Below are 15187 nucleotides of genomic sequence, written 5' to 3' on the forward strand. Positions count from 1 at the left end.
TAGCAAGATGTTATTCCAAGCCCAAGAGAGGAAAATTCAAAGGACAAAGCAAAAAAAAATGGTATAACATGGTGATACATGGATCGCAATACGTTCAAAGCGACCAGCTGTCATTGATTCTCAACTAGACCTGTCAATTTCTGTAGATGCTAGTCAGTTTTTGCTTGGCGTCTGTTAGACCAGGGTTTTTCAGTCAAAAAATTAGAGACAACTAATAATAATGATGATAATAATAATAATAATACACTGTCTGGCCAAAAAAACGGTCACCACCTGGATTTAACTAAGCAAATAGGTAAGAGCCTCCCATTGGATAAATACTGCATGGGTGATTATGTTTCAGCTGGCAACCAGTTATTTAACCCTAACTGATGCAGTGAGTAGCTTCTCATTTGTTAAACAACCATGTCGAAAGACACATCCTGTGGTCGTGGAAAAGATGTTCATCTGTTTCAGAAGGGTCAAATTATTGGCATGTATCAAGCAGAGAAAACATCTAAGGAGAAGCTGAAACTACTAAAATCGGGTTAAGAACTGTCCAACGCATTATTAAAAAGTGGAAGAACAGTGGGGAAACATCATCTTCGATGAAGGAATGTGGTCAGAAAAAAATCTTGAATGATCGTGATTGGCGATCACTGAAACGTTTGGCAAAATCAAATCATATAAAAACTACAGTAGAACTCAGGGATGTTTAATAGTGACAGTAAGAGCATTTCCACACGCACAATGTGAAGGGGAATCAAGGGATTGGGACTAAACAGCTGTGTAGCCTTAAGAAAACCACTCGTCAGTGAGGCTAACCGACAAAAACGGCTTCAATTTGCTAGGGAGCATAAAGATTAGACTCTGGAGCAATGGAAGAAGGTCATGTTGTCTGATGAGTCCAGATTTACCCTGTTCCAGAGTGATGGGCGCATCAGGGTAAGAAGAGAGGCGGCTGAAGTGATGCACCCATCATGCCTAGTGCCTACCGTACAAGCCTGTGGGGGCAGTGCTATGATCTGGGGTCGCTGCAGTTGGTCAGGTCTAGGTTCAGCAACGTTATGTGCCCAAAGAACGAGGTCAGCTGACTACCTGAATATACTGAACCACCAGGTTATTCCATCAATGGATTTTTTCTTCCCTGATGGCACGGGCATATTTCAAGATGACAATGCCAGGATTCATCGGGCTCAAATTGTGAAAGAGACATCATTTTCACACATGGATTGGCCACCACAGAGTCCAGACCTGTTGCCACTATTTTTATTAAGTATATTGCATTTTGCTTTGATGCGTTGTTTGTGTTGCCTGGGTCACGGTAAAAGTCATTATTATTATTATTATTATTATTATTATTATTATTACTATTATTATATTGTTATTATTATTGTTATATTATATTATTATTGTTATCATTATTATCATTTCATTACCATTATTATTATCATTATTATTATTGTTATTATTATTATTGTTATTGTTATTATTATTATTGTTATTATGACAATTATTGTTAGTTATTATTATTATTGTTATTATTATTGTTATTATTGTTATTATTAGTAGTAGTAGTATTATTATTGCTATTGTTATTATTATTATTATTATTACAATTATTATTATTATTACTATTATTATTATTATTGTAATTGTTATTATTATTATTGTTATTACTATTATTATATTGTTATATTATATTATTATTGTTATCATTATTATCATTTCATTACCATTATTATTATCATTATTATTATTATTATTATCATCATCATTATTATTATTATTAAAGAACGTTGTCATTAGCTTTACCAGTATCAGTGCTGTATTAATGCAGACGGGTGAAAAGGCCAGGACGAAAGAGGATGATGTGCACGCCGGGTGACTCAAAGTAAACAAAAATAAATGCATTTCAGCTCTTTGCTTTGTACTCGAGAAAGCACAAGCAGAAAAATGGTCCCTAATAGCGACTGCCCATGAAGTCTCTCCCGCGGCTCCGGGTCCAGACGGATGCGTGATCTACGCTTCTTTATTTGCAGGCCGGCTCTTGATTTATTTATCTGCCGCAAACCATACGCAGAAGCTCGGCCTCGCCGTGATGCTTTATGGCGGAGGAACCGTTCTGGTGTAGCCTAAAAGCGAATCCCTTTAGGAGGGTATATATCAACCACGAGTATCATTTTACACCCTTAAAGCCGAATGTTTGCTCATCTAGTGGAGGTAGAAAACAGCCTGTTTTATCACCAATTAATATTTAACTGCAATCTTTTAAGTAACTGGGATTAAAATGGAATTTTAAAGGGGTTTTTTTTGTTTTATAGCCCTGGTTTATAGCAGCCAAACATCCTCCAAATGTCCTTATTAAAAAAGCAAGAACATGCCACACAAAACATCCTCCAAATGTCCTTATTAAAAAGAAAAGCAAGAACGTGCCACACAATTCAACTTCACTGGTGTTTTTTTAATCCTTTGTGTGTGTGTGTTAGTATTCTCTTCATTACTAACCCACCCTTTTTAATCTAATACACAGTGTCAAGACAGTCTTGTAATGATTTTAATGATTTCTGCAACTGTTCAACGACTGAATGTCCAGAATCAAAATACACACATCAATCAAGATTGTGTAGAAACCTATAGAACGTCAACTAAACTTTAATGACATGGCTGGTTTGACTGGAAAATCGAATGCATAAAGATGCAAATAAGATTTCTATTAATAAAATAGTTTTTTTTATTTAATCTTATAATATTAATATACTATATTAATTTTTTTATTTTGTATTTTATTCTATTTAAATTTTGTTTATTTTTTATGTTTTGTATTTTTTTTTTTTTTTTTTTTTGCAGCAGTGTTCCAATCCATTCACAGAGCCAAAGTCAGGACCAAAACAGAAATCAAATAAGATGCAAACAAGATTTCTATTAATAAAATAGATTCTTTTAATTACATCATATTATATTATTTTAAGGTTACTTTATTTTATTTTTGTATTTTATTCCATTTTATTTTTTGTATTTTTTTTATTTGATTTTTTTATTTTTTGCAGCAGCAGTGTGTTCCAATCCATTCACAGAAGAAAAATCAAAGTCAGGACCAAAACAGAAATCGATTAGATTTAAGTCTGCCACAAATGACAACACAGGTGACACTACACAGTCAATCAAGCTTCACCAGAAAGGAGGCACTGCTTTAAAATCATCATCTTAAAGCTGGACTAAAGCTCGTTGGTTTTTACACAATGTAATGGGTGCAGTCAAACTACCCTTTTTATATGGGCACACACAAGTCACTGGCTGTACTTAACTGATGGATTGGATTGGATGGATGAAGTTAAACTACCCCTTTTTATATGAGCACACACAAGTCACTGGCTGTACTTAATTGATTGATGGATGGATGGATGTTGTCAAACTACCCTTTTTTATATGAGCACACACAAGTCACTGGCTGTACTTAACTGATGGATGGATGGATGGATGGATGGAGTCAAACTACCCTTTTTTATATGAGCACACACAAGTCACTGGCTGTACTTAACTGATGGATGGATGGATGGATGGATGGAATCAAACTACCCTTTTTTATATGGGCACACACAAGTCACTGGCTGTACTTTATTGATGGATGGATGGATGGGCTTTCAAAAAGGCTTTCAAATGTCCTGAATGAATCTTATCTTTTTTAATGCTTATTTTATGACATAGAAAGTTAACTGAACACTTTACACTATAAAAGCTGGTTGATTAAATGCTGCTGCAAATGTGGCTCAAATTAAACCTAACACTCTGACCTTTGACTTTCCCGTTTTATACGCAGCCATGACAGGACACCATATTTTAAAACAACATTCTGCATCTTAGCTTTAAAATCACCATTAGACATGAATCAAAGGAAAGCACAACGCTACCTTTCGAATGGCCTCTTCCCAGAGTCACGAAGCCGGACGAGATGAAGTTATGCAGGTCATGTGTGGCTCCGCGGCTGTTGTCCTTCGAGTAGTGTCCACCTGCAATAAGGTGAGGACGTTAAAAAAAGCTAAACAGCTTCTAAACAGCATTTACTTTTGAATTCCCTCAGCGCGCTGTGATTTATGACTCCTATAATTCAGACATGAAGTCACCTTGCTTATGAGGTACAGAACTGCTCGCAGTAGGAGGACTATCAGGAGAGTCCTGAATAGGTGTTTTTGTTCGTGAAATTGTAATTACCGCGCCCAGGTGGCGCACACAAGCTAAATTATTGCTAAGCTAATGGGTACACCAATTGTGTCTGAAACACAGAGAGAAAAAGAAAAAGGAAAGAAAGAAGAAAAAAGAGAAACAAAAGAAAGAAAGAAAAATGACAAAAAAAAGAGAAAAGAAAGAAGGAAAGAAAAGAGAAAGAAGGAAGAAAAAGAAAAATGACGAAAGGAAGGAAGGAAGGAAGGAAGGAAGGAAGGAAGGAAGGAAGAAAGAAAGAAAGAAAGAAAAGTAACAAAGAAAGAAAGAAAAGTAACAAAGAAAGAAAGAAAGAAAGAAAGAAAGAAAGAAAGAAAGAAAGAAAGAAAGAAAGAAAAGTAACAAAGAAAGAAAGAAAGAAAGAAAGAAAGAAAAGTAAAGAAAGAAAGAAAGAAAGAAAGAAAGAAAGAAAGAAAGAAAGAAAGAAAGAAAGAAAGAAAGAAAGAAAGAAAGAAAGAAAGAAAAGTAACAAAGAAAGAAAGAAAGAAAGAAAGAAAAGTAACAAAGAAAGAAAGAAAGAAAGAAAGAAAGAAAGAAAGAAAGAAAGAAAGAAAGAAAGAAAGAAAGAAAAGTAACAAAGAAAGAGAAAGAAAGAAAGAAAGAAAGAAAGAAAGAAAGAAAGAAAGAAAGAAAGAAAGAAAGAAAGAAAGAAAGAAAGAAAGAAAGAAAGAAAGAAAGAAAGCAGAAATAAGAAAGAAAGAAAGAAAGCCAGAAATAAAGAGAACTAGAAAAAGAAGAAAAGAAAGAAGAAGAAAGAAAAGAAAGAACAAAGAAAAGAAGAAAGAGAAAGAAAAGAGAAAGAAGAAACAGAAGAAAAGAAAGAGAAGAAGAAAAGAGAGGAAAAAAATAAAGAAATATGAGAAAAAAAGAAATGAAAAGAAAAGAGAAAGACAGACAGAACGAACGAGAAGAAAAAAAAAAGAAAGAAAAAAAGACAAAAATAATATTGTAATTACCCATTACGATACTGAATATAATGCAGCATCTCGTACTATCATGATAACCTTGGATTCAGTTGGGGAGCTTTAACCCGACCACATGTATCAGATTTATGATCTGAACACAATTAATCTGTCTCGCGTGTGTTATCAGATTTATGATCTGAACACAATTACACGACACGGTGGCTTGTGACACGAGATAAGGGAAGTTCAGTGAAAGCATTCAATTATTTTTTGGGTGTCTGGACGGGACAGAAATTAGATTAATAATCAATCCGGCTTTTAGGCGGAATCACAAGCGCATTATTGTTATAAAGAGCTGGAAAGGCGGCGTGAGATGGATTTAAATTTAAATAAATTGGTGAAAGCGCAGGGACTCCAGATGTTGTATAGATTGCTGGAGATGGTTTTACCAATCGGGCTTATGCACAGTCATTTGTTACCTTCTATTCATGAACTGAAACATCAGTGGAGTTTTTTTTTTGACCAACATCAGTATATACTAATGTTTATTTGACTGAATGAGCACAAATTCCTATACTGATAAGAGCACAGAGGTCACTCTATTGTAATACCAAATACATATACACCGATCATCCATAACATTAAAACCACCTCCTTGTTTTTACACACTGTCCATTTTATCAGCTCCACTTACCATATAGGAGCACTTTGAAGTTCTACAATTACTGACTGTAGTCCATCTGTTTCTCTTTCATGCTGTTCTTCAATGTCAGGACCCCCAAGGACCACTATAGAGCAGGTATTATTTGGGTGGTGGATCATTCTCAGCACTGCAGTGACACTGACATGGTGGTGGTGTGTTGGTGTGTGTTGTGCTGGTATGAGTGGATAAAACACCTCACTGTTACTGCTGGACTGAGAATAGTCCAAAATGACCAAAAACGTTTAGCCAACAGCGCCCTGTGGGCAGCGTCCTGTGACCACTGATGAAGGTCTAGAAGATGACCGACTCAAACAGCAGCGATAGATGAGCGATCGTCTCTGACTTTACATCTACAAGGTGGACCAACTAGGTAGGAGTGTCTGATAGAGTGGACAGTGAGTGGACACAGGATTTAATCCACTCGTACCAGCACAACACACACTAACACACCACCACCATGTCAGTGTCACTGCAGTGCTGAGAATGATCCACCACCTAAATTATACCTGCTCTGTAGTGGTCCTGGGAGTATCCTGACCATTGAAGAACAGCATGAAAGGGGGCTAACAAAGTATGTAGAGAAACAGATAGACTACAGAGTGCTTCTATATGGTAAGTAAAGCTGATAAAATGGACAGTGAGTGTAGAAACAAGGAGGTGGTAGGATGTCCACCAAGCTCATGATTGGGTGTCTACATATTTTTGCCCATATAGTGTAATTCATCCCTAAGGTTATAAAGTTATTTCATGCAGTTTTGACTGAATTAATTAAGACCTGATGTAGTTATTAAAATAAAACAGATCTACACCGTTCCTGCCTTTAAATCACCGGTTGGTCAAATTGAGCAAAACAAGTCAAGCAACCGGCTCACACTGGTACAGACAAGCTCCGACACAGTCCAGCGAATCAAATAAATGAGTTTATAGCGGGGGGGTTCCAAATAGAACATGGTCACCGAATTGACCAGACGCTGAGCTGTCACTGTATCAACGTGGTGGCTGACAGGAGCTCACATCACACCGAGTGATCAAGCTAAGCCTTTATTATACAGTAGAAGCACACAACGTGACTGTAGAGCTTAACAAACTGTTCTTTTAATCTTCAAAAAAAAAGTTGTGGGTGCCCCCCTAGCAGGCACAATTGGCAGTGCCTGCTGCAGGCAAAATTGGCTACTACAGGACTAAAATGGGAGTTGGGTCTTCGACGCTGTGTAAGGACCTTGGTTAGTAGCCGGAGGCACCTGTATGGAAGTGGAGGAACACTGAGATCAGTGCGTAACTCTCCAGGCACAAGACTGCCCTCATTTGCCAATCCAACAAAGTATGGGTGAAGGAGAAGAGGTCTCCTCAGGTGTGACTGGGTTCAATTTTCACATTTGGAATGAGTTGGCGGTGGACGAATGACAAAGTCGGCCAACTGCTGAAGGCACTTGAAGCTGCTTTCGGATCTGGTGAAGCCGTGGGCATTAGGAAAGCCAGACACACCTACAAACTGCCTGCTGAGGAGCGCTTTTACTCCTCAGACGCTTGGCTGCAGGTGAATGGGCATCCAGACCCTCATAGACTACAGACAATGTTCTCCGACCATCTCATCCAGCAGCACTTCTATCCTAAATGAGCTCAGTTCCACAATGTGCTGGACAGTTAGTCCAGGGCTTCAATGACATCTTCAACCGGTCACTGGCCAAGGATACTGTTCCTACATACTGGAAGACAATGTCTTGTTTCACACCCTTCTTCATTGTAAGGGCTTTGAGGAATTGGTCTTCAGTGACCTGAAAGTGGTGTGGCTCTTCCAGAGTCACTGGATACTCACCGGTTTGGGCGCTGCCAAAACAGATCAACTAAAACTGCCATGGTTGTCCTCATCCACCTAGACATTCTGATGCTGTTCGTTGACTTTACATGTCCTCCATCCTGACTTTGAACACCATTGGAGTCCCCAATCCAGACTGGATCCTCACCAGTTTGGGTGTCTCTAAAAGAGATCGACTGAGGACGCCATTCACGCTGCTCTTCATGCTACCCTTACCCAGTTGGACATCTGGATGCTGTTCATTGACTTGACATGTCCTCCAGCCTGGACATAAGGCTGCCTCTGTATAGATCCAACATCAGAGGAGATCCAGCAACCAGCAGTGTGTTGTTCCTCCAACAACCTTCTCCTCAACTCTGGGAAAACCAAAGAGCTTGTTGTGCATGTGCACTCCTGTCCAGACCAACAGAGCTGAGGCAGAACATGTCTCCAGCTTCATGTTCTTGTGGGTCTTGTTAGATCTTTCTTGGACTTTCAACACCTCGTTTGGATGGAGCAGCAGCATCTTTACTTTGTGGTACAGCAGTTCTCCTATGGCTTACAGGATGACCCTACAAAGAGTGGTAAAGACCTCTCTTGCCGTTAGAGATCTTCACCACTATTAGGATTATCAGGGACTCCACTCACCTAAGCCCCACATTGTATAATCATCTGCCTTCTGGGAGGAGATACAGGAGTATTCCTGCTTGAACCAGTTGGTTCAGGAGAAGCGTCTTCCTTTCATCCATCAATCCATCAGCTACAATAACTGCCCACATTGCACACATCTGGAAAACCTCTCAGAGTTTTTTCTTAGAAGGACTGGAAGAAGTCCAGCAAGGATCTAGCAGCTTCATCAGGACGCCAAGTTGACTCTTTTACAGTCAGAAACTTGATCAGGAATGGTCTTTTTTTGAAGGGTAGCAGTCAAGAAGCCACTTCTATGGTAGGGAAACAGGGTGAAAAGGCTAAGATAGGCTAAGGCTCACAAAGATTGGAAGGAAACTAGGATCTAAGATCCTTCAAGGGACTTCAGGACAGTCTTCACAAAAGAGTTGATGTTATGACAATAAAGTTGAATCTATTTATGAAAGCTATCTACAGTATTTCTCAAAAAAATGTCAGGTAGATGTAACAAGACCGCTACGCAGCATCAGTGCTAGTGTGTGTTTGATGCGCAGCTTTGCCTCAGGTGTGTCCTCCAGCGGATGTTGGGAAATATTTTCAGACCTTTAAAAATTAATTACAGTTATTACTGAGGCATCACAGCCTGAGCGATTGTAGTTATAATTGCTAAAAAGAGTAAAATAGAAGAAACGAGACTTTGCTTAACTGCCCACTGGCAACTCGGAGCTTAACAAGTCAGATTGATTTCATGCGTTCAGTACTGTGCTCATAAACTATAAGAAAATTACACATGGACCTTGACCTACGGGCGTGACATAAACCTTATAAAAGGTAAACGAGCGTTAATTAATTTATTACTCAACTAATTAGTATAGAAATATGAAGTAATTTCACCTTGTGGCAAGGGCACGCAGCATTATACACAGCCTTGTTTCTACACTCACTGTCCATTTTATCAGCTCTACTTTGTAGTTCTACAATTACTGACTGTAGTCCATCTGTTTCTCTACATACGTTTTTAGCCTGCTTTCACCCCATTCTACAATGGTCAGGGCCCCCACAGGACCACTACAGAGCCACAACATTAAAACCACCTCCTTGTTTCTACACACTGTCCATTTTATCAGCTCCACTTACCATATTGAAGCACTTTGTAGTTCTACAATTACTGACTGTAGTCCATCTGTTTCTCTGCCTGCTTTGTTAGCCCCCTTTCATGCTGTTCTTCAATGGTCAGGACCCCCACAGGACCACCACAGAGCAGGTATTATTTGGGTGGTGGATCATTCTCAGCACTGCAGTGACACTGACATGATGGTGATGTGTTAGTGAGGTGTTTTATCCACTCATACCAGCACAACACACACTGTCACTGCTGGACCAACCAAAAACATTTAGCCAACAGCGCTCCGTGGGCAGCATCCTGTGACCACTGATGAAGGTCTAGAAGATGACCGACTCAAACAGCAGCAATAGATGAGCGATCGTCTCTGACTTTACATCTACAAGGTGGACCAACTAGGTAGGAGTGTCTAATGGAGTGGACAGTGAGTGGACACGGTATTTAAAAACTCCAGAAGCGCTGCTGTGTCTGATCCACTCATACCAGCACAACACACACTAACACACCACCACCAGTGTCGGCTCGAGCGGTGCGAATACGAGACGAACCTGCATTTGTGTGGAATAACCATCAAATCCACTCTGAAAGCTCCACGTGTATCTGTGTTCAGCTGGATTTTCCTCCTGTTTCACTTTTAAACTTGTTATAGCTCAGGGTGCTAAGAAATTGTGAGAATCAGCTTTTCTCAGAGTCTAAAACACTTATCATTAAAAAAAAGCTTAATGTGACTTAATTTATTAAAAGAACAACATAGAAACACAAACTCTTAATTATTACAGCTCATAAGTTCTCTCCAATTATAATTAAAAAGCATAAGAAAACAATAAAGAAGTAAAGGTAAAGAGCAGAATTTATTGTATTTAACTGTTTTTAATTGTATTGTATTATATTTGTGTTATTTTTAGTGCATAAGTGTCAAAAACAACCCCATTATTTTACATGAGCGTAAAATACACGCAGGTCCACTGGACCATGGACGCATTAACAGGTTTCCCATATGTTCCAATGGGGAAAAAATAACTTAAAACTCAACGACACTCCCAAAACCAATTGACGTTGAGTTTCAAGGTATCACTGTATAATAAATATTGTTTCATATATATATGTTATGTTTTATATATATTTATATATATATATATATATATATATAAATATATATATTTATATATATATATATATATATATATATATATATATATATATACAGTGTATCACAAAAGTGAGTACACCCCTCACATTTCTGCAAATATTTCATTATATCTTTTCATGGGACAACACTATAGACATGAAACTTGGATATAACTTAGAGTAGTCAGTGTACAGCTTGTATAGCAGTGTAGATTTACTGTCTTCTGAAAATAACTCAACACACAGCCATTAATGTCTAAATAGCTGGCAACATAAGTGAGTACACCCCACAGTGAACATGTCCAAATTGTGCCTAAATGTGTCGTTGTCCCTCCCTGGTGTCATGTGTCAAGGTCCCAGGTGTAAATGGGGAGCAGGGCTGTTAAATTTGGTGTTTTGGGTACAATTCTCTCATACTGGCCACTGGATATTCAACATGGCACCTCATGGCAAAGAACTCTCTGAGGATGTGAGAAATAGAATTGTTGCTCTCCACAAAGATGGCCTGGGCTATAAGAAGATTGCTAACACCCTGAAACTGAGCTACAGCATGGTGGCCAAGGTCATACAGCGGTTTTCCAGGACAGGTTCCACTCGGAACAGGCTTCGCCAGGGTCGACCAAAGAAGTTGAGTCCACGTGTTCGGCGTCATATCCAGAGGTTGGCTTTAAAAAATAGACACATGAGTGCTGCCAGCATTGCTGCAGAGGTTGAAGACGTGGGAGGTCAGCCTGTCAGTGCTCAGACCATACGCCGCACACTGCATCAACTCGGTCTGCATGGTCGTCATCCCAGAAGGAAGCTGACGCACAAGAAAGCCAGCAAACAGTTTGCTGAAGACAAGCAGTCCAAGAACATGGATTACTGGAATGCCCTGTGGTCTGACGAGACCAAGATAAACTTGTTTGGCTCAGATGGTGTCCAGCATGTGTGGCGGCGCCCTGGTGAGAAGTACCAAGACAACTGTATCTTGCCTACAGTCAAGCATGGTGGTGGTAGCATCATGGTCTTGGGCTGCATGAGTGTTGCTGGCACTGGGGAGCTGCAGTTCATTGAGGGAAACATGAATTCCAACATGTACTGTGACATTCTGAAACAGAGCATGATCCCCTCCCTTCGAAAACTGGGCCTCATGGCAGTTTTCCAACAGGATAACGACCCCAAACACAACCTCCAAGATGACAACTGCCTTGCTGAGGAAGCTGAAGGTAAAGGTGATGGACTAAACCCAATTGAGCACCTGTGGCGCATCCTCAAGTGGAAGGTGGAGGAGTTCAAGGTGTCTAACATCCACCAGCTCCGTGATGTCATCATGGAGGAGTGGAAGAGGATTCCAGTAGCAACCTGTGCAGCTCTGGTGAATTCCATGCCCAAGAAGGTTAAGGCAGTGCTGGATAATAATGGTGGTCACACAAAATATTGACACTTTGGGCACAATTTGGACATGTTCACTGTGGGGTGTACTCACTTATGTTGCCAGCCATTTAGACATTAATGGCTGTGTGTTGAGTTATTTTCAGAAGACAGTAAATCTACACTGCTATACAAGTTGTACACTGACTACTCTAAGTTATATCCAAGTTTCATGTCTATAGTGTTGTCCCATGAAAAGATATAATGAAATATTTGCAGAAATGTGAGGGGTGTACTCATTTTTGTGATACACTGTATATATATATATATATATATATATATATATATATATATATATATGAATAGAGCCATTATATCTCCTATATATATTATATCTCCCATCAGCCCTGTTGCACCTGATACACTAATACCAGTAAAACACAAAGCACTATGTCATTACAATTTTATTGTCAATGCAGTGCAGAATGACCCACCACTAACATAATATATAGTCAGTAGAGGTCCTTTGGGGGTCGTTTCCATTGATGGATGGGGTAGAGGGTGGGTGCAACCGTCGTCCAGAACCCACCAAATGCATCTACAGTGACCAAGTATTTTCCCCCTTTTAGAGTGATGTATTTAAGTTCATTACCTTGATTCAGTTCTTCATAGACGTGTTATGTCTACACTGTGAACATGAAGGCTAAAGGCTCATAGGCTAAAGCTAAACTCATGCTAATTGCTAACCATGGCTTGGAAACAAATAACAGAACCCTAAACTAGAAATGCTAATTCACACACTGATGCCTAACACCAAGGACTAGAAATTATGTGGATAGCAGGACAAACACCAAGGATCTCAAGGTTACACTGAAGCTAGGCTATAACAAAGAACAAGGATCTCAAGGTTACACTAAAGCTAGGCTATAACAACGAACAAGGATCTAAAGGTTACACTGAAGCTAGGCTATAACAAAGAACAAGTATCTAAAGGTTACACAAAAGCTAGGCTATAACAAGTAACATATCAAGGTTACACTAAAGCTAGGCTATAACAAAGAACAAGGATCGAGGTTACAATGAAGCTAGGCTATGACAAAGAACAAGGATCTCACAGTTATGCTAAAGCTAGGCTAACAAAGAACAAGGATCTCAAGGTTACACTTAGGCTAGCTAGCTAGATAGTTACCTTATGTTTCCAGAGGGAAATTTTTTGAACAAGGAGCTCATGGTTGTGGCTAGGCTAGGCTATTATACTAGCAAACCAGATTTCAGGCTAAGCTGCCCAACCTTTTACAGCTACTAAACAATCATTGAAACACAAGGAGCAGCTGGTGATCATTAATGTGAGGGAGAATCAGCAGATGGGGCGGAGACAAGGGGGCGTGTAACATAAACACAAACACTCAGTCCATGTGCTTCTGAAAGTGAATGGGCGTGGCACAACCAAAAACTGGAACCATAGGCTCACGATGGGTCCAATTCACTGGGCGAGAGGTGGGAAACACCCCAGACAGGTCACCAGTCCATCACAGGGCAAACACACACATACCTGGGGATATTTTACATCACCAGTGTACCTGACTGCTTGTCTTTGAACTGTGGAAACCCACACAGACACAGGGAGAACGTACTAACTCCACAACCCAGGACCTTCTAGCTGTGAGGTGACAGTGCTACCCACTGAGCCATCGTCCCACCCACTTGAGTATAATGAAATAATAAAATTACTTTCTTGATTACTCAATAAAGCAGATAAGCACATATACAATCCTGATAAATTTACCCAAACAGAATAAATAAATGTAATTAATTGGCTACCCCTTGGTATGAACTCCATACCATCTTCAGTGTTGCCAACTTAGCGACTTTGTCGCTATATATAGCGAGTTTTCAGACCCCTCTAGCGACTTGAAAGCACATATCGTTCTGCAGTTACTGTCCTCAGCGAGCAGTGGGTGCTGCCGTTATTCTCTGTTGATTTATCCTACCCAAAGTACCCATCGATTTGTCCTACCGAGCATGCGCACATCTGTTTTGGACTCGTCGAGTGGAACGCCTATAATTCTTTCTGTGCTACCTTTGCCTAATTTATTCCTACTAGCGGTTAAAAATGTATGGTTTTAGTTTTAATTCCTTTAAAAGTTTAAAGTTTGGGGCGGCTCAGGTGGCGCAGCGGTAAAAACATATACATCGTATCGAATCTCAGCTCTGCCTGCCGAGCTAGTTGCAAAGCGTCAGATGCAGTGGTGTAAAGCACACCGCCACTGGACTTTGGAGTGACGAATCACGCTTCTCCGTCTGGCAATCCGATGGACGAGTCTGGGTTTGGTGGTTGCCAGGAGAACGATACTTGTATGACTGCATTGTGCCAAGTGTAAAGGGGAATTACAGTGTATCACAAAAGTGAGTACACCCCTCACATTTCTGCAGATATTTAAGTATATCTTTTCATGGGACAACACTGACAAAATGACACTTTGACACAATGAAAAGTAGTCTGTGTGCAGCTTATATAACAGTGTCAATTTATTCTTCCCTCAAAATAACTCAATATACAGCCATTAATGTCTAAACCACCGGCAACAAAAGTGAGTACACCCCTAAGAGACTACACCCCTAAATGTCCAAATTGAGCACTGCTTGTCATTTTCCCTCCAAAATGTCATGTGATTTGTTAGTGTTACTAGGTCTCAGGTGTGCATAGGGAGCAGGTGTGTTCAATTTAGTAGTACAGCTCTCACACTCTCTCATACTGGTCACTGAAAGTTCCAACTTGGCACCTCATGGCAAAGAACTCTCTGAGGATCTTAAAAGACGAATTGTTGCGCTACATGAAGATGGCCAAGGCTACAAGAAGATTGCCAACACCCTGAAACTGAGCTGCAGCACAGTGGCCAAGATCATCCAGCGTTTTAAAAGAGCAGGGTCCACTCAGAACAGACCTCGCGTTGGTCGTCCAAAGAAGCTGAGTGCACGTGCTCAGCGTCACATCCAACTGCTGTCTTTGAAAGATAGGCGCAGGAGTGCTGTCAGCATTGCTGCAGAGATTGAAAAGGTTGGGGGTCAGCCTGTCAGTGCTCAGACCATACGCCGCACACTACATCAAATTGGTCTGCATGGCTGTCACCCCAGAAGGAAGCCTCTTCTGAAGTCTCTACACAAGAAAGCCCACAAACAGTTTGCTGAAGACATGTCAACAAAGGACATGGATTACTGGAACCATGTCCTATGGTCTGATGAGACCAAGATTAATTTGTTTGGTTCAGATGGTCTCAAGCATGTGTGGCGGCAATCAGGTGAGGAGTACAAAGATAAGTGTGTCATGCCTACAGTCAAGCATGGTGGTGGGA

General features: G+C 40.0%; 1 protein-coding gene across 3 annotated transcripts in view; it reads right to left on the reverse strand.

The window, feature by feature from the left end:
* The window catches only part of LOC134321732 (protein shisa-6), a 114446-nt gene that overhangs the window by 85238 nt on the left and 14021 nt on the right, over window positions 1-15187 (reverse strand). For all 3 annotated transcript variants that reach the window (XM_063003557.1, XM_063003559.1, XM_063003556.1), the window contains exon 4: window positions 3891-3989. In XM_063003557.1, coding sequence (XP_062859627.1) covers window positions 3891-3989 — 99 coding nt within the window. The remainder of the gene's footprint in view (window positions 1-3890; window positions 3990-15187) is intronic.

The sequence above is a fragment of the Trichomycterus rosablanca genome, chromosome 10 (assembly GCF_030014385.1).
Source record: "Trichomycterus rosablanca isolate fTriRos1 chromosome 10, fTriRos1.hap1, whole genome shotgun sequence".
In the NCBI taxonomy this organism is placed as follows: Eukaryota; Metazoa; Chordata; class Actinopteri; order Siluriformes; family Trichomycteridae; genus Trichomycterus; species Trichomycterus rosablanca.